Genomic DNA, 21115 nt, shown 5'->3' with positions numbered 1-21115 from the left:
CTGTACATGACCCACCCCATTAACCCCCACACTGGGCTCCCTGTACATGATCCACTCCATTAACCCCCACTCTGGACTCTCTGTACATGACCCACCCCATTAACCCCCACACTGGGCTCCCTGTACATGATCCACTCCATTAACCCCCACTCTGGACTCTCTGTACATGACCCACCCCATTAACCCCCACACTGGGCTCCCTGTACATGATCCACTCCATTAACCCCCACTCTGGACTCTCTGTACATGACCCACCCCATTAACCCCCACACTGGGCTCCCTGTACATGATCCACTCCATTAACCCCCACTCTGGACTCTCTGTACATGACCCACCCCATTAACCCCCACACTGGGCTCCCTGTACATGATCCACTCCATTAACCCCCACTCTGGACTCTCTGTACATGACCCACCCCATTAACCCCCACACTGGGCTCCCTGTACATGACCCACTCCATTAGCCCGTCTGTCCAGGATTCTCTGAATTCAACCCAGGTTGCTAAATTCGGCTCCTCCCTCCCCCCCATTCGTTCCCAGGAAACAAAATCTGGATTGTAACCTTCTCACCCGGTGTTCAAATCTTTCCATGCCTTTACTTTTGGTAGTTTCTGGCGACTCTCTGTGTGGATTTTGCACGTTCTCCCCGTGTCGGCGTGGGTTTCCTCCGGGTGCTCCGGTTTCCTCCCACAGTCCAAAGATGTGCAGGTTAGGTGAATTGGCCATGCTAAATTGCCTGTAGTGTTAGGTGAAGGGGTAAATGTAGGGGAATGGGTCTGGGTGGGTTGCTCGTCGGTGTGGACTTGTTGGGCCGAAGGGCCTGTTTCCACACTGTAAAGTAATCTAATCTAATCTCCTCTGGGCCCCTCTGAGGTACCTGCCCCCCATTTCATTCTGGCATCTCAATGATCCCACATTACCATCAGCCCACTGTACACTGAGGGCTGTACCTTCAGTTCACTGGGCGCGGACCCACTCCCTGCTCACACCTTCCCATCAATCTTTAATCAGTTCGTTTTCACCAAGTTCTGAAAAAGGGTCACTGGATTCTGATTTCTCTGCCAGACCTGCCGAGTTTCTCCAGCAATTTCACCTTTTGTTGATCCCACTCTCGTAACCTGCCCAAACTGGTTGTTTCTCAGCCCATCAACCTTCCCAATCCGCCTGATGGCAGTCTGTGAGAGAGGGGAACCCTTCACAGTGAGGACATCCTGCAGAAGGCAATGTCAGAGCACTGCAGCCTTTTCCCCGGGAGTAACCAGGGACCCTGTTCATCCTGTGGCTACCCCTCAGCAACACGGAGGGTGGACAATGAGAAAAAATGTGGCTTGGTACTTTGTCAAATTCACTTCAAGAGACTTGATGCGTTTATCACCGCCTGAAGGAGGCTTTCCAAATGCTGTTAGAGTTTCAGAGTCTGAATTGTAACCTGCCTGAGATCTATCTTCCCGGTAACTGGTGACGAGTCACTGCTCCTCCCTGTAATTGGATGGTTTTCGGAGTCTAACCAGTTCCTGATTGCAACCAGGAAATGGTCGAAGTTCAACCGAAAAGGGTGTTTCGGCAAACTTGGTTTTTGTTTTCCAGTTTATAAACAACAATTGATTTGTTCGCTCTCGGAGTGTTTTATCCCCAGTCCCTGATGGGAATTGGGAGAGTGGATTCCCAGAATGTTGCTGATCCTTCTCTCCATCTCTTTGTGTTTTTCCTGGGTCTCTCCCGGTAAGTACAGAATTCAGCTTTCCATTCTCTCTCTCTCTCTCTCTCTCTGTGTCTGGGGTGAATGTGAATCTCTTGGGGAGAGTTTGAAATGGGGGATGTTTGACCAGCCGCCTGTTATACAGCCAGCCTGATCTTTTACACATTGAAGGCAGCACAGTCTGGGAGACTCTGATGGGATTTGTGTCCAGGTCTCCTGACAGCAGGGTGGAGAAGGTCAGAGATACCAGGAGATGTATGTATAAACAATGACTTCAGATGCTGGAAACCAGATTCTGGATTAATGGTGCTGGAAGAGCATAGCAGTTCAGTCAGCATCCGAGGAGCAGTAAAATCTCGGATGCTGTCTGAACTGCTTTCCTCTTCCAGCACCACGAATCCAGAATGTTAGTTTTCTCATCGATTGGATCGCTGTGGGAGAATTTCTGAACGTTTGCAATCTTTCCTGACCCATCTTTCAATTTGTTTTGAATATGACAACAGGGTCGGAAATAGGCCATTCAGTCCAACAAGTCCACACCGACCCTCCGAAGAGTAGCCCACCCAAACCCATTCCCCTACCCCATATACTCTACATTTCCCCTGACTAATGCATCTAACCTACACATCCCTGACCATTATGGGCAATTTAGCATGGGGAGAAGTCTTGAGGAGTATAAGATTGAAGTAATTCTATTAAAGGACGAGAATTCCACTTGGAGAGCAAAGTCTACCCTTGGGGCGAGGCCCAGTCTAAAGTTGAAGCAAGTGGCAGTGAAAAGTGCCTGAGACAATGAGAGCAATCAATGAAACAGTAAGGGAGCAGAAAGATTCTACTGAGAAAGGAGAGTTCAGGTACTATAAAGGCCATCAGAAAGCTGAGTGCAGATAGATGTTTGAGAGTGTGTGAGTGAGGCTGTGATAGGCCTGTGGAAAATGCTGAGGATGGGTGTATTTTAACACACCTGATCCACTGCGCTTTGCAGTCCAGCAAGTGGCTTTTGAAATACAGTTCCTGGTGCAAAATGAGCGTGACAGGCAACTTCCAGCACCACTGATCCAGAATCTGGTTTCCAGCATCTGCAGTCATTGTTTTTACCTAATCAGTTTACAAACAAGATCCTGCTGTTTTACATTAATCAGATAATCCACGTTGCTGGTGCGACTTCAGAGATCAATATCATTCCCAAAGATGTTGCTCTTCTTTGAAATGGAACGCCAGAGTCCTTTGAAAACCACAAGAGTGGCAGAAGGGACCTTGGTTTAACATCTAATGTGAAAGGCCACACTTCCAATAGTGCCATGCTCCCTTCAAGTATCGCACTTAATACTGTCCCTCTGACATTCCTGCAGTATGGACGCTTTGACGGTGTAGCACTTATTCAGTACTGTTCCTCTTAACATTACAGCATTCTTACAGTCCTGACCCTTGTACAGTATAGCTATTTCCTCAGAACTGACCATCTGATAGTGCACTGTTCCCTCAGTACTGGCCCACTGCCACTGTAGAATTCCTCCAATCCTGGTCCTCCTACAGTGTGGCTAATTACTCAGTATTGACCCTCTGATAGTGCACTTTCTCTCAGTACTGTCTGTCTGCCACTACAGAATTCCCACTGTACTGGTCCTCCGACAGTGTTGTTACTTACTCTGTATGGGCCCTCTGATAATGCACTATTCCCTCAGTACTGTCCCTCTGCCACTATAGCACTCCCACAATACTGACCCACCAACAATGCAGTGTTCCCTCAGTACTGTCCCTCTGCCACTGTAGCATTCCCACAATACTGTTCCACCAACAATGCAGTGTTCCCTCAGTGCTGAGCCTCAGATAGCATCGCACTTTATCAATGTTGTCCCTTTGACACTCTAGCAGGTCTGACAGCATTGGAAGTTCTGCAGAAGGATCACTGGACCCGAAACGTTAATTCTGCTTCCTCTCCACAGGATGCTTCCAGATCTGCTGAGTTTTTCAAGTAATTTCTGTTTTTGTTTCTGATTTCCAGAATCTGCAGGGTTTTTGTTTTGTTTAACATTCCCACAGTACTGATTCTCTAACAACGCAGTGTTCCGGCTGTACTGTACCTCTGAGAGTGCAGTATTCCCATGCTAGTTGCTAGTGACCCTTGAAAGGTGTAGCACTTACTCAGTACTGGTCTTCCTGAGTATTTCCTTTCTTATATTCCCAACTTGGTTTGTAAACATGGTTTGTTCTCTGGAAGTGTCAAACTGAAATTGAAAGTTTCCACTGTTTTAGTTACCCGCGGTTTACAGCGGCCTGAACATTTTACAGGGAACATTCCAGAACCACGGACCAGGGGGCTGCCAGGAAACTAAGTTTCCCATTGAAATGAATGGGTTCACACCTATCCGCGGTTTCAGACGTTCACGGTGGGTCTTGGAATGTACGCCCCACAGGTACGAGGGGGACTACTGTACAATTCTGGCCTCCCTGTTATAGGAAGGATGTTGTGAAATTTGAAAAGTTTCAGAAACATTCACAAGGGATTTGCCAGGGTTGGGGGATTTGAGCTATAGGGAGAGGCTGAATAGGCTGGGGCTGTTTTCCCTGAAGGGTCGGAAGCTGAGGGGTGACCTAAGGGGCAACTTTTTCATGCAGAGGGTGGTACGTGTATGGAATGAGCTGCCACAGTAAGTGGTGGAGGCTGGTACAATTGCAACATTTGATAGGCATCTGGATGGGTATATGAACAGGAACGGTTTGGAGGGATATGGGCCAGGTGGGACTAGATTGGGTTGGCATATCTGGTCGGCATGGACAGGTTGGACTGAAGGGTCTGTTTCCATGCTGTACATCTCTATGACTCTATGAGGGACATGGATAGGGTAAATAGGCAAGGTCTTTTTCTCAAGGTAGGGGAGTCCAAAACTAGAGGGTATAGGTGTAAGGTGAGAGAGGAAAGATTTAAAGAGAGCCTAAGGACAGAGGGTGGTGCATGTATGGAATGAGCTGCCAGAGGAAGTGGTGGAGGCTGGTACAATTGCAACAGTTAATAGGCATCTGGATGGGTATATGAATAGGTTCAGAGGGATACGGACCAAATGCTGTGAACTGGGACTAGATTAATGTTGGATATCTGGTCAGCACAAATGAGTTGGACTGAAGGATGTGTGTCCATGCTTTACACCTCTATGACTTTGTCTTTATTTGTCTGTTACATTCCTGAACCTCTCATCTCAGCCTCCTCCATTCTCACCTCCAGCAGTGTATGAGCAGGTTTTATTATCATGGATACATAGTGCTTCTGATCAGACGCACTATCAGTGTTCCCTACAAACCACATTTCACATCCCTCATTCAGTCCCTCATTGCATCCTGACTCGAGCATTCCAACACAATCCCGGCCAGCGCCGGTCCCAATCCCTCCAGGATTGTTCGATGTAAGTGGGGATGAGTCAACCTTATGACATGGAGCCATTCAAATGGGGAAAGGAGTAGGGTTGTAGTTGTGAGAATGGACGGGATAAGTAGGGGGATAGGGAAAGTTCCAAGCAGTGGTGAGCAGGTGTTCCAAAAGCTGACTTGCCCAGCCTGGGCTTGGGGGTGGTGAGCGGTGTATCACATGGTGAAATTTGGCATTCAGTTTGCGAGGGAGGAACTTGAGTCGAAACGACTGTGCTCAATGTCAGCACATCTCTTCAGACTGCAGAGTTAAGGCAGGGATCCAAGTATTATCATCCACATTGGTACCAATGACATTTGTTGGACCAGAAAGGAAGTTCTGCTGAAAGGTCTTGAATAGTTAGGGGTTAAATAGAAAAGCAGAACCTCTGAGGTAAGAGTCTCTGAACTACTACCCTTACAGGCAAACTGGCATAGGGTATATTACTATCACCCTCCCCCCACCAACTGCACCTGCCTATCGCCTTCCCAGCTACCTTCCCACCACCCTCTCCTTCCTATTTATTTTTGAGCCCCCTTTCTTCCCCCCTCCCTTCCCAACCACATTCCTGATGAAGGGCTTATACCCAAAATGTCAACTCTCCTGCTGCCCGGATGCTGCCTGACCTGTGGTGCTTTTCCAGCCCCGCACTTTTCACCGTAGGTTTAAAAAGGTCAAGGTGCTAAATGTGTTGCTCAGAGATTGGTGAGGGTACAGCGGGTTTCACTTTATGGGGCAGTGGCATAACACTGGGGTATAAGGAAACTGTTTCAATGGGATGGGCTTAGCCTGAACTAACCAGAGACCTGTGGCCCCGGTGACTCAAATAATAAGGGCTGTAAAGAGGGTTTTCAACGGATGGTGGGGGGGAGAGGGGGGGAATGTAAACTTACAAAGCGAAATATGGCCCTAATAAACTACTTGGAATACCATAGCTGGAGTGGAAAGGACATGGAAAAACAGTGGCAAAAAGGGTAACATGGGAGGAAAATGGTTTTGGAAAAGGTAAAGTTAATGGATTTTTGCTTGAATGCTTGCAGTTTTTGCAACAAAATAAATGAAACTTATGGCACAAACACAGACGACGGGTACAGAGTAAGATTTTATAGTCATTACATTGATATAATTCCAAGGAGATCGAAGCTGGGAATGAAATATTCAGATGCATGGGACCTTTCAACAAGACGGGAAGACTGGTGAGGTAGTGTTTGTACACTGCTGGGGTAAGTACAACAGCAATAAATGATTCTGGATCAGAAGGTGTAGAAGTCATACAGGTGGACGTAAGAAATGTCAAGGGAAGGAAACCCAAGGGGATTATTTATGGACGGGGAGAAAGGGAGGTCTGCAGATGCTGGAGATCAGAGCTGGAAATGTGTTGCTGGAAAAGCGCAGCAGGTCAGGCAGCATCCAGGGAACAGGAGAATCGACGTTTCGGGCATAAGCCTGAAGAAGGGCTTATGCCCGAAACGTCGATTCTCCTGTTCCCTGGATGCTGCCTGACCTGCTGCGCTTTTCCAGCAACACATTTCCAGCGATTATTTATGGACCCCTAACGGGACAGAGAATGAACCAGGAGATAATGAGGGTATACAACAAAGGTAGTACATTAATAATGGGTAACTTTAATCTTCATAGACATTGGGGTAGCCTGATTGACAGAGGTAACCATGAGGAAGAATTCAGGACAGTTTCCTGAACAATATGTTATGGACCCAACCAAGGGTTCGGCTCTTTTGGATCTGGTACTGTCTCGTGAGACAGGTTTAATAAATGGTGTTAGAGTCAAAATAAGTGACCATCACCTGGTAGAACTTAGCGTTCAGTTTGAGAGGGAGGAACCTGGGTCAGAAACAATTGTGCTACACTCAAACAAAGGAATAAGTGTAGAGTTGGCAGGAATGAACTGGGAAAGAAGTTTGGAGACTGGGGAACAATGGCCGATATTTAAAGACATTTACAACCTCACAGCAGAGATATCATATATACTCGAGTAATAGTCGATCTCCTGTTAAAGTCAACCCCTTATTTTCGGCCAAAAAAATCGAGAATGTTCCATATATGACATGAAAAAGTCAACCCTAGTTCTTCACAGGTAACAGGTCATGGGCGGCACGGTGGCACAGTGGTTAGCACTGCTGTCTCACAGGGCCAGAGACCCGTCTCAGGTGACTGTTTGTGTGGAGTTTGCACATTCTGCTTGGGTTTCCTCTAGGTGCTCTGGTTTCCTCCCACAGTCCAGAAATGTGCAGGTTAGGTGAATTGGCCATGCTAAATTGCCCGTAGTGTTAGGTGCAGGGGTAAATGTAGGGGAATGGGTCTGGATGGGTGCCCTTCGACGGGTCGGTGTGGACTTGTTGGGCCGAAGGGCCTGTTTCCACGTTGTAAATAATCTAATCAACATTTATGAATCAGTGTGCCACTTGGCTTGCTCCACTCTGGGTGTTCAGAATTACCGTAATCGTAGTTTTTGTGTCTTTATTTGTTTAGGGATCAGTTGGGCTTCTGCGAATGATATGGTATAGATTTTGACAGGCATGAATTTCAGCCCCTCAAAAGTGGTATCCAGATAATAGTTGACCCCATAAATTTAACCTTAAAAAGAATTGACTTTTACTCGAGTATATATGGTACACCCCATTGAGTAGAAGGGGACTTTAGAAAGAGCATGAGCCAACAATGGTTAATTAGGGAGGTTAAGGAGATCGTCCAATTAAAGATAAGTTTAAATTAAATGTGGCAAAAATTAGTAGCAAGCCAGGGGATTGGGAACACCTTCAAAACCAACGAGAAAAGACCAAGAAATTAATGAAGAGGGAAAAGTTAAAACTTGAGGGAAACTTGAAAGTAATAAGAAAACAGTCAGCAAGAGCTTATTTAAATATCTGAAAAGGCAGAGAGAGGAAACGCAGGTCCCTAGGAAAACGCTGGGGAACTAACACTGGAGAACCAGGAAACGGCAGAGGAGCTGAATAAATACTTTCCAATGATCTCAACAGTACATGATGCTAATAACATTCCAAAATTGCAACATAATTAAGTGACAAAAGGAGGAATGGACGTAAATACTTTTCAACAGAGGAAACTAATGGGGTTTAAAAACCATTAAGTCCCATGGACCTGATGGGATGCATCTGAGGATACTAAAGGAAGTAGCTGTAGAGATAGTAGATGCACTGGCTGGAACCTTCCAGGACTAGTTCGATTCTGGAAAAGCCCCAGCAGATTGGAAGACTGTCAAACATGTCTATTTAAGAAGTTGAAAAGCATGGTGCTGGAAAAGCGCAGCAGGTCAGGCAGAATCCGAGGAGCGGGAGAGTCGACCTTTTGGCTATATGCCCTTCATCAGGAATGTTCTAATGAAGGGCTTATGCCCGAAATGTCGACTCTTTTGCTCCTCGGATGCTGCCTGACCTGCTGCGCTTTTCCAGCACCACACTTTTCGACTCTGACTCTCCAGTATTTACAGTCCCCACTTTCTCCTACCTCTATTTAAGAAGGAAAGATAGGAAAAAGACAGGTATTTATAGGCCAGTTAGCTTAATATCTGTTATGGGGGAAACATTAGAGTTTCTTTAAAAGGATGTAACAGCAGGGAATTTAGAAACACATAATATAAATGAACAGAGTCAGTAAAGCTTCATGAAGGGGAAAACATGCCTGACAAATTTATACAAATTCTTTGAGGAAGTAACAAGCAGGATAGATAAAAGGGAAACAGTAGATGTAATATACTTAGATTTTCAGAAGTCCCTTGATTAAGTAATACTTGATAAGCTATGTAATAAGTGAAGTATTCCTGTTGTTGGAGGCAATACCTTTGTATGCATATAGGATTAGTTAACTAATAGAAGATAGAGAGTTGGGCTAAGAGAGGGTATTATCAAAATGGCAGCCAGGGTGGAGTGCACCAGGGATTGTGCTGGGGCCACAAATATTTATGATATATGTCAATAACGTGAAGGAGTTACTGTAGCCAAGTTGATGGATTACACAAAAATAAGTGGGAAGACAAGTGCTAATGCTGATACAAAAAGTCAGTAAGAGGTATAAACAAGTGAGCGGGCAAAACATGGCCAATGGAACATATTGTGGGAAAATATGAAGTAATTCACTTTGGCAGGAGAACTGGGGAGCTGAATATTATTTAAATGGAGAAAGACTGCAGAAAACTACAGCACAGAGGAATATGAGCGTCTCTGTGCAAATCACAAAAAAAAAACTGGCATGTAAGTTCAGCAGTTATTAGAGAAAGCAAATGGAATGTTGGTGTCTATGTCAAAGGTGGAAATGTGTTGCTGGAAAAGCGCAGCAGGTCAGGCAGCATCTAGGGAACAGGAGAATCGACGTTTTGGGCATTAGCCCTTCTTCCAGCAACACATTTCCATCTCTGATCTCGAGCATCTGGCGACCTCACTTTCTCCGTCTATGTCAAAGGCAATGGCATATAAAATTAGGGAGGTTTTGATGAAACTATATAAGGCATTGGTCAGGTCACAGCTGGAATACTGTGAAAAGTTTTGCGCCTCTTTTGTAAGGATAGATGTGCGAGCATTGGAGGCAGACCGGAGAATGTTCACTAGGCTGGTGCCAGGAATGAAGGGAGTGAGTTATGAGGAGTGGTTGAATAATTTGGGCCTCATTGCACTGTAGGAGGATGATAGCCGATCTTATTGAAACATCAAAGATTTTTCCGGCATTTGGCAGGGGAGATGCGGAAAGGTTGTTCCCCGGGTGTAAGTTTGCTCGCTGAGCTGCAATGTTCGTATGGTCACCATACTGGGTTTGGAACGTCCAGAACCTCAACCTGAGGTCCGAAAGGGTTGCTCCCCTTGTGGGAAGATCCAGGGCCGGAGGGAATAATCTCACAATAAGGGGTTGCATGATTAAGACAGAATTGAAGAAGTCCTTTTCCTCTGAGGGTGGTGAATCGGTGAAATTCTTTCTCACAAATAAATGTAGAGGCGGGTTTGTTATGGATTTTGTAAGGCTGAGATTTCAAATCAGTCAGGAATCAAGTGTTATGGGACAAACGGTAGGGAAGAGGATTTGGAGACTCGCAGATCAGCCATGATCTCATTGAAACCGATGCGATGGGCTGAGTAGACTACCTCGGCTCCAAGGTCTTATGGTTTTATTGTCTTCCCTGAGACAGATTTGGCTTTTATCTTTGACAGAATCACACTCCCTGAGGTATTACTACACCTCAATGCTGAACAGCAATGACTTTCCTAAATTCATTCATGTTGGAGTTTTGGATGATGTCCAGATAACCTACTTTGACAGTGTGATCCAGAAGAATATCCCTCGGCAGCCGTGGATGCGGACATCACTGACGGATCAATATTGGGAACAGGAGACACAGCGGCTGATTGACCGACAGCGTCTGTCCCTCACCAATGTGGAGATAGCACAACGGAGAACAAACAGCAGTAAACAAGGTTAGTGCTCACATGGGTTACAGAGTGACCTGGCTTCACAGAGTACAATGGTGAACAAACTCTCATGTAAGAGTTTGACCCAGGTTCCTAGGAAGGCTGCAACAGTGAAAGTATACTTGTGTTAGAGAGTGGACCAGGTTCACAGGACGGCTGGAATGGACAGACGTACTCTTGCGTTAAGGTGTCACCCAGGCTGCAGGATAATTTGTAACGCTGAACACACTTTCATGTTAGTGAGAAACCTAGGCCACAAGAAATCCTTAACGGTGAAAACGTATACTCTTCTTAGTGCGTGACCCAGGTGATCTGTAATGGGGAATATGAACTCCTGTCAGTGTGTGACCCAGACCCTCAGGGTGATCTATAATGGGGAATATATACCCCTGCCGGTGTGTGGCCCAGGTCCTCATGGTGATCTGTAAAGGGGAATATGTACCCCTGTTATTGTCTGACCCTGGTCCTCCGGGTGGTCTGTAATGGGGAATATGTACTCCTGTTAGTGTGTGACCCAGAGCGATCCTCAGGGAGATCTGTAATGGGGAATATGTCCTCCTGTTAGTGTGTGACCCAGACCATCAGAGTGATCTGTAACGGGGAATACGTACTCCTGTTAGTGTGTCACCCAGACCCTCTGGGAGATCTGTAATGGGGAATATGTACCCATGTTAGTGCGTGACCCAGGCCCTCAGGGAGATCTGTAATGGGGAATATGTATTCCTGTTAGTGTGTGACCCAGGTCCTGAGGGAGATCTGTAACGGGGAATAGGTACCCCTGTCAGTGTGTTACCCAGGCCCTCAGGGAGATCTGTAACGGGGAATACGTACTCCTGTTAGTGTGTTACCCAGGTCCTGAGGGAGATCTGTAACGGGGAATACGTACCCCTGTCAGTGTGTGACCCAGGTCCTCCGGGTGGTCTGTAATGGGCAATATGTACCCCTGTTATTGTGTGACCCAGGTCCTCAGGGAGATCTGTAATGGGCAATATGTACCCCTGTTAATCTGTGACCCAGTTACTCAGGGAGGTCTGTAATGAGGAATATGTACTCCTGTTAGTGTGTGACCCAGGTCCTCAGGGTGGTCTGTAATGGGGACTATGTACTCCTGTTAGTGTGTGACCCAGGTCCTCAGGGTGGTCTGTAATGGGGAATATGCACTCCTGTTAGTGTCTGACCCAGGTCCTCAGGGTGGTCTGCAATGGGGAATATGTACCCCTGTTAGTGTCTGACCCTGGTCCTCAGGGATATCTGTAATGGGGAATATGTACCCCTGTTAGTGTGTGACCCAGGTCCTCAGGGTGGTCTGTAATGGGGAATATGTACCCCTGTTAGTGTGCGACCCAGGTCCTCAGGGTGGTCTGTAACGGGGAATATGTACCCCTGTCAGTGAGTGGCCCAGGTCCTCAGGGTGGTCTGCAATGGGAAATATATACCCCTGTTAGTGTGTGACCCAGGTCCTCAGGGTGGTCTGCAATGGGGAATATGTACCCCTGTTAGTGTGTGACCCTGGTCCTCCGGGTGGTCTGTAATGGGGAATATGTACTCCTGTTAGTGTGTGACCCAGACCATCAGAGTGATCTGTAACGGGGAATACGTACTCCTGTTAGTGTGTCACCCAGGCCCTCTGGGAGATCTGTAATGGGGAATATGTACCCCTGTTAGTGTGTGACCCAGGCCCTCAGGGAGATCTGTAATGGGGAATATGTACCCCTGTCAGTGTGTGACCCAGGTCCTGAGGGAGATCTGTAACGGGGAATATGTACCCCTGTCAGTGTGTGACCCAGGTCCTCCGGGTGGTCTGTAATGGGCAATATGTACCCCTGTTATTGTGTGACCCAGGTCCTCAGGGAGATCTGTAATGGGCAATATGTACCCCTGTTAATCTGTGACCCAGTTACTGAGGGAGATCTGTAATGAGGAATATGTACTCCTGTTAGTGTGTGACCCAGGTCCTCAGGGTGGTCTGTAATGGGGAATATGTACTCCTGTTAGTGTGTGACCCAGGTACTCAGGGTTGTCTGTAATGGGGAATATGTACTCCTGTAGATGTGTGACCCAGGTCCTCAGGGTGATCTGTAATGGGGAATATATAGTTCTAGCACAAACCTGAGTATAGCAGGTAAGGTTCTGAGCTTAGAGCCTGGGTTAGTACATGGTGCTGTGATGTTACAGTCAAAACAGAAGCTTGGTTCAGAGAAGGGCAGGACTGACAGCTCAGCGTTCCAGAGTTTCAATGTTGCATTACTGATTAAGGAGAAAGTGCAGCTGTACTGAGAGAGGACATCTTGGAGACTTCATCCAGTGAGGATGGGAGGGTAGAACTCAGGAAGCTGAAAGCTCCAGTCACTCTGGGGTTATACTGTAGGCCTCCCAATAGCCAATGGGTGATACAGGAACAGCTGTGTAAGCAGGTCATGGAAAGATGTTTTAAAAGAAAACAGCATGGTTGCTAAGGTGAGTGATTTTATCTTTGACAGCGGTCTTACCTCATAAATTCAATTGTGTCTTTTGAGGAAGAGACAAAGATGATTGTTCAGGTTAGGGTAATGGACGTTGTCTGCATAGAATACGTATTTGATAAGGTCAGATGTGGTAGACTGGTCCAGAAGATTAAGTTGTTTGGGATCCATGGTGACTTAGGGACTGGATGGGACAAATTTGATTGATTGGTTTATTGAGATATAGTGAAAAGTGTTGTGTTGCATTCTGTACTGGCAGATCGTACCATACGAAGTCCCCCAAGGTCGCAGAGTAGAATGCACGATATAGTGTTACAGCTGCAGAGAGAGAGAGAGAGCGGGATCAGAGTTAATATTTGAGAGGTCTGTTCAAAAGTGTGATAACAGCGGGGATGAAGCTGTTCTTGAATATCTTCGTATAGGTATCCAAATCTTTATATCTTCTGCGTGATGGAAGAGGGTGGAACGGGTCTTTGTGGTTGATTGCTTTCCCTAGGCAGCAGGAAGTGTAGATGGAGTCAGTGGATGGGAGGCTGCTTTGTGTGATGGACTGGGCTGTGTTCATGACTGTAGTTTTTTGGGCAGAGCATCTAGATGATGCATCTAGATAGGATGCTTTCTATGGTACGTCTATAAAAATCGGTTAGAATCCTTGTGGACATGCCAAATATCCTTAGCCTCCTCAGGAAGTAGAGACATTGTTGTGCTTTCTTGACCATTGCATCAACATGGGTGGACTAGGACAGGTCGTTGGTGACCATCGCGTCCAGGGAACATGATGCTGTCGACCACCTCCACCTCAGCACCATTGATGCAGACAGGGGGAGTGCTTTGACTCTGCTTCCTGGAGTCAATGACCACATTCAGCCCCTTCATTTTGCTGATGTTGATGAAGACATTATTGTCTTTACACCATGCCGTAAGCACTCACCCACTTTCCAGCATTCTGTCTCGCCATTGTTTCAAATCCGACCCACGGCGATGGTGTCATCACCAAATTTGTGAATTGATTTGGGTCAGAATTTGTCTGCACAGTCGTGAGTGTATAAGGAGTTTTGAAGGGGGATAAGTATGCAGCCTTGTGGGGCATCAGCGTTGAGGATTATGCTGGAAGAGGTGTTCTGGCCTACTCTTACTGATTGTGGTCTATGGGTCAGGAAGTGGAGGATCCAGTTACAGAGTAGGGAGCCAAGACCTAAGTCACTGAGTTCAGAGATGAGTTTGTTTGGAATTGTTGTGATGAAGGCGGAACTGTAGTCAATAGGTCGGAGCCAGATATAGGTATCCTTGTTTTCCAATATTCCTGGGATGAGTGTAGCACCAAGGAATTGGCATCTGCTGTGGACCGATTGCACTGGTCAGTGAATTACAAATCATCCAAGCAGTTGGGTAGGCTGGAGTTGATGTGAAGCATGACTAACCTCTCGAAGCACTTCATAATACTGGAGGTCAGAGTCCATCAGGTAGCAGTCTAGATTAGAGTGGTGCTGGAAAAGCACAGCAAGTCAGGCAGCATCCGAGGAGCGGGAAAATTGACGTTTCGGGCAAAAGCCCTTCATCAGGAATAGAGGCAGGGTGCCTGCAGAGTGCAGAGATAAGTGAGAGGGGATTGGGGGTGGGGAGAAAGTAGCATAGAGTACAATAGGTGAATGAGGGTGGGGATGAAGGTGATAGGTCAGAGAGGAGGGTGGGAGAAGGTAGCAAAGAGTAGAATTGGGTGGGGGGAGGTAGCAAAGAGTACAGTGGGTGAATGGGGGTGGGGATGAAGGTGATAGATCAGAGAGGAGGGTGGAGTGGATAGGTGGGAAGGAAGATAGGCAGGTAGGACACATCATGGAGACAGTGCTGAGCTGGAAGGTTGGAGGGCTGTGATAGCGAGTCTGTTTCAGAACATGGTTGAAGAGCTTCAGGGCAGCAGTCATTGGGGCATGCTGCAGGAGTTCTCTTTGGCTCATGCACATTGTTTCCATACACCTAGGAAGGTTTCCTGAAATGTAGATGAAATGTAGATAGTCCCAACTAGGGAAGGGCTGCACTCGATTACTTATCGGGGAATGAGCCTGCGCAAGTGATCCCATTTTCAGTGGTGGCACGTTTCGGGAACAGTAATTGTAATTCCATAAGTTTGACGATAGTTAAGGGTAAAACTGGTCATCAGACGAAATATATTGGGGGAGGCTGATTGCAACAGTATTAAGCAGGGACTGGAGAAATGAGATTGGGTGTGGCTGTTTAGAGGGTAAATTCCTATTTGAAATGAGGGAGCCTTTTGAAGGCCAGGACCAGCTTGTCCCTGTGACAATGGAAGACAAGGACAGCAAGATTCAGGAACCCTGGATGACAAGAGATATTCAGAGTATAGTCAAAAAAGAAAAAGAAGCATATTAAGGTTTTGGGGCAGCATGGTGGCTCAGTGATTAGCACTGCTACCTCACAGCACCAGGGTCCCAGGTTCAATCCCAGCCTCGGGGGTGACTGTCTGTGTGGAGTTTGCACATTCTCCCCGTGTCTGTGTGGGTTTCCTCCGGGTGCTCCAGTTTCCTCCCACAGTCTAAAGATGTGCAGGTTAGGTCAATTGGCCATGTTAAATTGCCCATAATGTTAGGTACATGAGTCAGAGGGAAATGGGACTGGGTGGGTTACTGTTCAGAGGCTCGGTGTGGACTTGCTGGGCTGAAGGGACTGTTTCCACACTGTAGGGAATCTAGGAATCTAAGGTTTAGGAATATAAAGGAAGCAGGAAAGAACTTCAACAAGAGATTTGGAGGGTTAGAAGGGGCCGTAAGTAGGAATAAAGAGAATGCCAAGATATTTTATAGATACATGAGCAGCACGTGGTTAACCAGAGAAAGGGCAAGTTCATTCAGAGACAAAGGGGGAATTTATGCAAGGAGTAAATGGGCGAGGTCCTTAGTGAGTACTATTCATCAGTATTCACCCAGGAGAAGGATATGCATGATGGGAAGATTAAGGAGGGCTATATGAGGTGGTTGAAATTCTGGGTCATGTCAATATTAAGAAGGAGGTGGTGTTGAAAGACATCAACTTGGATAGGTTCCCAGGGCCTGATGGGATCTATCCCAGGATACTGAAGGAGGCAAGGGAGGAGATTGCCGGGGCCTTGACAGAGATCTCTGAATGCTCTTTAGCCACAGGCGAGGTCCCGGAAGATGGGGAAGAGTCAGTGTTGTTCTTTTGTTTAAGGAAGGCAAAGGGAAACTCGAGGCTGCTCGAGTGATAGGGAAATTGTTGGAGAAGATTCCAAACATTAGGATATCCTCACGTTTGGAAAGGAATGGATATTGTTAGAGATAGTTAGCATGGCTCTGGGCACAATTGTCTTTATCTCACAAATTCAAGTGAAGTTTCAAGGAAGTGACAAAGATGAGTATTGAGGCTCGGGTAGTGCATACTGTCTGCATGGACTTCACTCAGGTATTTGACAAGATCAGACATGTTCCAGAATGATGGTCCAGAAGATTATGTCTCTTGGGATCCATAGTGTGTTGGCAAGTCAGATGCAAAATTGGTTTGGCCATAGTAGACAGAGTAGCTATGGAGCATTGTTCTGACTGTAGGTCTGTGACCAGTGGTGCTCTGCAAGGATGGGTGTTGGGACCTCTGTTTGGTAATATTGGATGAAAGGTAGGTGGTCTGATTTAGTAAGTTTGCAGATGACTCAAAATGGAAGTGTGGATATTGAGGAAGATTGTCAAAAGTTACAGTAGGATATAAATCATTAGGAAAGTTGGACAGAGAATTGGCAGATGGAGTTTAGTCCAGACAAGTGTGAGGTGATGCATCTTAGGAGATCAAATGCAAGAGGAAAGTGTACAATACAAACGTAGGAGCATTGTGGGGATCTTGGGGTGCAAGTCCTTAGCTCCCTGAAGATGGCAACACAAGTGGATAACATGGTAAAGAAGGTGTATGGCATGCTTGTTCTCATCTGTCAGGGCATTGAGTATAAAAGTTGGGCAAGTCACGTTGCAGCTGTTTAAGTCTTTGGTCTGGCCACACTTGGAGTATTGCATACAATTGTGGTGACCACACAACAGGAAAGATATGGAGGCTTTGGAGCGGGTACAAAAGAGGTTTATCAAGGTGTTGCCTGGATTGCAGTGTATTTGCTGTCAGGAGAGGTTGGACAAACTTGGATTGTCTTTGTTAGAGCATTAGAGTCGGAGGGGTCATCTGATAGATGTGTGTAACATCATGAGAGGCGCGGATAGGGTGGGCAATTGCGGTCTCTTTGACATGGTGAAAATGTTAAGTAGTAAGGGGCACAGGTTTAAGGTGAGAGGTGGTAAGTTTAAAAATGATGTATGAGGCTAGTCTTTTCATGCAGAGGGTTGTACGTGCCTGGAACACACTGCCAGGGGTGGTCGTAGAAGCAGATACAACAGCAATATTTAAGAGGCATTTAGACAGACACACAAACAGGTAGGGAATCGAGGGATATGGAATGTGCACGTGTGTGTGGGGTTAGTTTAGATTGGTACCAGTCCTCTGAAGGGCATCTTTCCCCAGACCCTTCCCATCTCCATAACCCTGCATTTACCATGCTAATCCACCCAGTATGTGGAACCATGGATACGACAAGACAATTCAGTATGGCCAATCTATCTAACGTGCAGGTCTTTGGGCTATGGGGAGAAACCGGAGAGGCCAGTGGAAACCCACACAGACAGTCACCCAAGGCTGGAATCAAACCTGGGTCACTGGCGCTGTGAGGCACCAGTGCTAAACACAGTGCCACCATACTGCCCTGTTGGCGCTCATGGGGCACAGTGGTTAACATATTCAATTGCTGGCCCTCACAGTCTGTACAGACATGGTGGGAGGAAGGACTTGTTCCTGCGTTGTACTGTTTTACATTCTCACTGTCATGTGAATGCAGGGTGGCACGGTGGCTCAGTGGTTAGCACTACTGCCTCACAGCCCCAACAGGGACCCGGGTTCGATTCCAGCCTCAGGTGACTGTGCAAACTCCACACAGACATTCTCCCCACATCTGCGTGGGCTCTGTCTGGATGCTCTGATTTCTTCCCACAGACAAAGATGTGCAGGTTAGGGTGAATTGGATACGCTAAATTGCCCATAGTGTTCAGGGATGTGTCAATTAGATGCATTTGTCAGAGGTAAATGTGGAGGAATGGGGAATGGGTTGGGTAGAATCCTGTTTGGAGGGTCGGGATGGACTTGTCAGGCCGAAGGGCCTGTTTCCACACTGTCGGGATTCTGTGATTCAATGACATTCCTGCGTTTGAATATCGATTTAGAGTTTAAGGTGTGATCATGCGTAATGCAGAAGCTGGGTTTAAGCTCACGTCTGTTGGGTTCTGGTTGTATTTAGGTTTGAACTACCTGCAGTATACCTCAGGCTGTGAGGTACTGGAGGATGGGACTGTCACTGGAAAACGACAGTACGCCTTCAACGGGCAAGAGCTGATCAGCTTCGACCTGGATCACAGCCTCTGGGTTGCTGTCTCCCCGTACGCGGTGTCGACCCAGGACAAGTGGAACAGCAACAAGGATGACAACGAGTACAAGAAACAATACACAAAGAGAATTTGCGTTGATTGGTTAAACACGTACCGTGGTTATGGTCAGGCATTCCTGAATCGCAAAGGTAGGTCAGATCCAAACGTTGCTGTCACAAGCCCAACGGAAAATGCACTGAAATGGCTGTCCTGTGTGGCACACTTGCTGCGGAGCAGACCCAGGCATTGGATCAATACAACATCCACAAGGCAGAGAGTGCAGGGAACACAGGCAACCCACAGCAAACATACAGGGCACGTACAATTGAATACAAAGCACGCCACAAATCAGTCGACACAGAGCACAGGAAGTGTGGACACAGCTCACAGCATAGTACACAAGGCACGGGGCACTGTACACAGCACAATACGCAGGGCACGGGGCACTGTACACAGCACAGTACACAGGGCACGGGACACTGTACACAGCACAGTACACAGGGCACGGGGCACTGTACACAGCACAGTACACAAGGCACGGGGCACTGTACACAGCATAGTACGCAGGGCACGGGGCACTGTACACAGCACAGTACACAAGGCACGGGGCACTGTACACAGCACAGTACGCAGGGCACGGGGCACTGTACACAGCACAGTACACAAGGCACGGGGCACTGTACACAGCACAGTACGCAGGGCACGGGGCACTATACACAGCACAGTACACAAGGCACGGGGCACTGTACACAGCACAGCACGCAGGGCACGGGGCACTGTACACATCACAGTACGCAGGGCAAGGGGCACTGTACACAGCACAGTACACAAGGCATGGGGCACTGTACACAGCACAGTATGCAGGCACAGGCACTGTACACAGTACGGTACACATGGCACAGGGCACTGTACACAGCACAGTATGCAGGGCACAGGGCACTGTACACAGCACAGCATGCAGGGCATGGGGCACTGTACACAGCACAGCATGCAGGGCATGGGGCACTGTACACAGCACAGTATGCAGGGCACGTGGCACTGTACACAGCACAGTACGCAGGGCACGTGGCACTGTACACAGCACAGTGGCACGTGGCACTGTACACAGCACAGTACGCAGGGCACGTGGCACTGTACACAGCACAGTATGCAGGGCACGGGGCACTGTACACAGCACAGTACGCAGGGCGCTTGGCACTGTACACAGCACAGTACACAGGGCATGGGGCACTGTACACAGCACAGTACGCAGGGTACTGGGCCCTGTACACAGCACAGTACGCAGGGCACGGGGCCCTGTACACAGCACAGTACACAAGGCGCGTGGCACTGTACACAGCACAGTACGCAGGGTACGGGACACGGTACACAGCACAGTATGCAGGGCATGGGGCACCTTACACAGCACAGTACGCAGGGCATGGGGCACCGTACACAGCATAGTATGCAGGGCGTGGAGCATTGTACACAGCACAGCATGCAGGGCACAGGCACTGTATACATCACGGTACACAGGGTGCAGAGCACTGTACACAGCACAGTACGCAGAGCACGGAGCACTGTACACAGCACAGTACGCAGGGCACGGAGCACTGTACACAGCACAGTACGCAGGGCACAGGACATTGTACACAGCACAGTACGCAGGGCACAGGACACTGTACACAGCACAGCACGCAGGGCATGGGGCAGTGTACACAGCACAGTACGCAGGGCACAGGACATTGTACACATCACAGTACGCAGGGCACAGGACACTGTACACAGCACAGTACGCAGGGCACGGGGCAGTGTACACAGCACAGTACGCAGGGCACGGGGCAGTGTACACAGCACAGCACGCAGGGCACGGGGCACTGTACACAGCATAACACGCAGGGCACGGTGCACTGGACACTTCACAGTACGCAGCGCGCGGGGCACTGCATACAGCACAGCACGCAGGGCACGGGGCACTGTACACAGCACAGTATCCTGGGCACAGGGCATTGCACACCGCACAGTACGCAGGGTGCGGGGCACTGAGCACAGCACAGCACGCAGGGCGCGGGGCACTGAGCACAGCACAGCATGCAGGGCACAGGGCACTGTACACTGCACATAAGCAGGGCATGGGGCACTGTACACAGCACAACATGCAGGGCACGGGGACTGTACACAACACAGTACACAAGGGACAGGGCACTGTACACAGCACAGTACGCAGGGCACAGAACACAATAAACGGGTCAGTGTGCAGTGCACAGCCCATAGCACTCTTCACCAGGATTGACTCCGGTTTCTCTCAAGGCCATCTCCATTTTTTTATCATCTTCCTCATCGAATGCTGCTGTCCTTCTGTGTCGATGAGGAGAATGAATTTCCCAGAGCTGTTAGTGAGTGGGCCACAGTTAATCTGCTGAACCGCAGCAAGGTGAGGGCAGTACTGAGGGCGGCTGGACGCTCCGGTGCTCAACGGACTGATTTGCCAAGAGGGCGGGACTTGGTTGAGATTCCCACACAGACTGATCCCTGAGTCTGTACTCCTTATTTCACCAAAATTACTGGGAATATGGAAAAGTAAAACCAGTCCAAGGGAGCCATTGCAGTTAAAGTGACTCTCTCTCCCTCTGTGTGTGTCTCTCTCTCTCTCAC

General features: G+C 48.0%; 3 protein-coding genes across 6 annotated transcripts in view; all 3 read left to right on the top strand.

The window, feature by feature from the left end:
• Positions 1-21115, top strand: part of LOC122541299 (nuclear factor 7, brain-like) — a 104276-nt gene that overhangs the window by 44758 nt on the left and 38403 nt on the right. The gene's annotated exons all lie outside the window — the stretch shown is intronic.
• LOC122541298 (class I histocompatibility antigen, F10 alpha chain-like) overlaps positions 1506-21115 on the top strand; it is a 28145-nt gene continuing 8535 nt past the window's right edge. Inside the window, exons 1-3 of the mRNA XM_043677921.1 lie at positions 1506-1721; positions 10279-10542; positions 18355-18630. Of these exons, the coding sequence (XP_043533856.1) occupies positions 1670-1721; positions 10279-10542; positions 18355-18630 (592 nt within the window). The 5' untranslated portion in view covers positions 1506-1669. The remainder of the gene's footprint in view (positions 1722-10278; positions 10543-18354; positions 18631-21115) is intronic.
• LOC122541300 (late embryogenesis abundant protein At3g53040-like) lies at positions 19571-21113 on the top strand. Of its 2 annotated transcripts, XM_043677927.1 has the most exons (3): positions 19571-20419; positions 20526-20551; positions 20617-21113. In XM_043677927.1, the coding sequence occupies exons 1-3, from the start codon at positions 19629-19631 to the stop codon at positions 20751-20753; spliced, it is 954 nt and encodes a 317-aa protein (XP_043533862.1). In that variant the 5' UTR covers positions 19571-19628; the 3' UTR covers positions 20754-21113. The 2 variants fall into 2 exon arrangements, with proteins under 2 accessions (XP_043533862.1, XP_043533861.1); XM_043677926.1 differs by having other exon boundaries at positions 19571-20551.

Source organism: Chiloscyllium plagiosum, chromosome 37, assembly GCF_004010195.1.
Source record: "Chiloscyllium plagiosum isolate BGI_BamShark_2017 chromosome 37, ASM401019v2, whole genome shotgun sequence".
Lineage (NCBI taxonomy): Eukaryota > Metazoa > Chordata > Chondrichthyes > Orectolobiformes > Hemiscylliidae > Chiloscyllium > Chiloscyllium plagiosum.
Note: the sequence above shows the minus strand (reverse complement) of the source record. Positions and strands in the feature narration are given on the sequence as shown.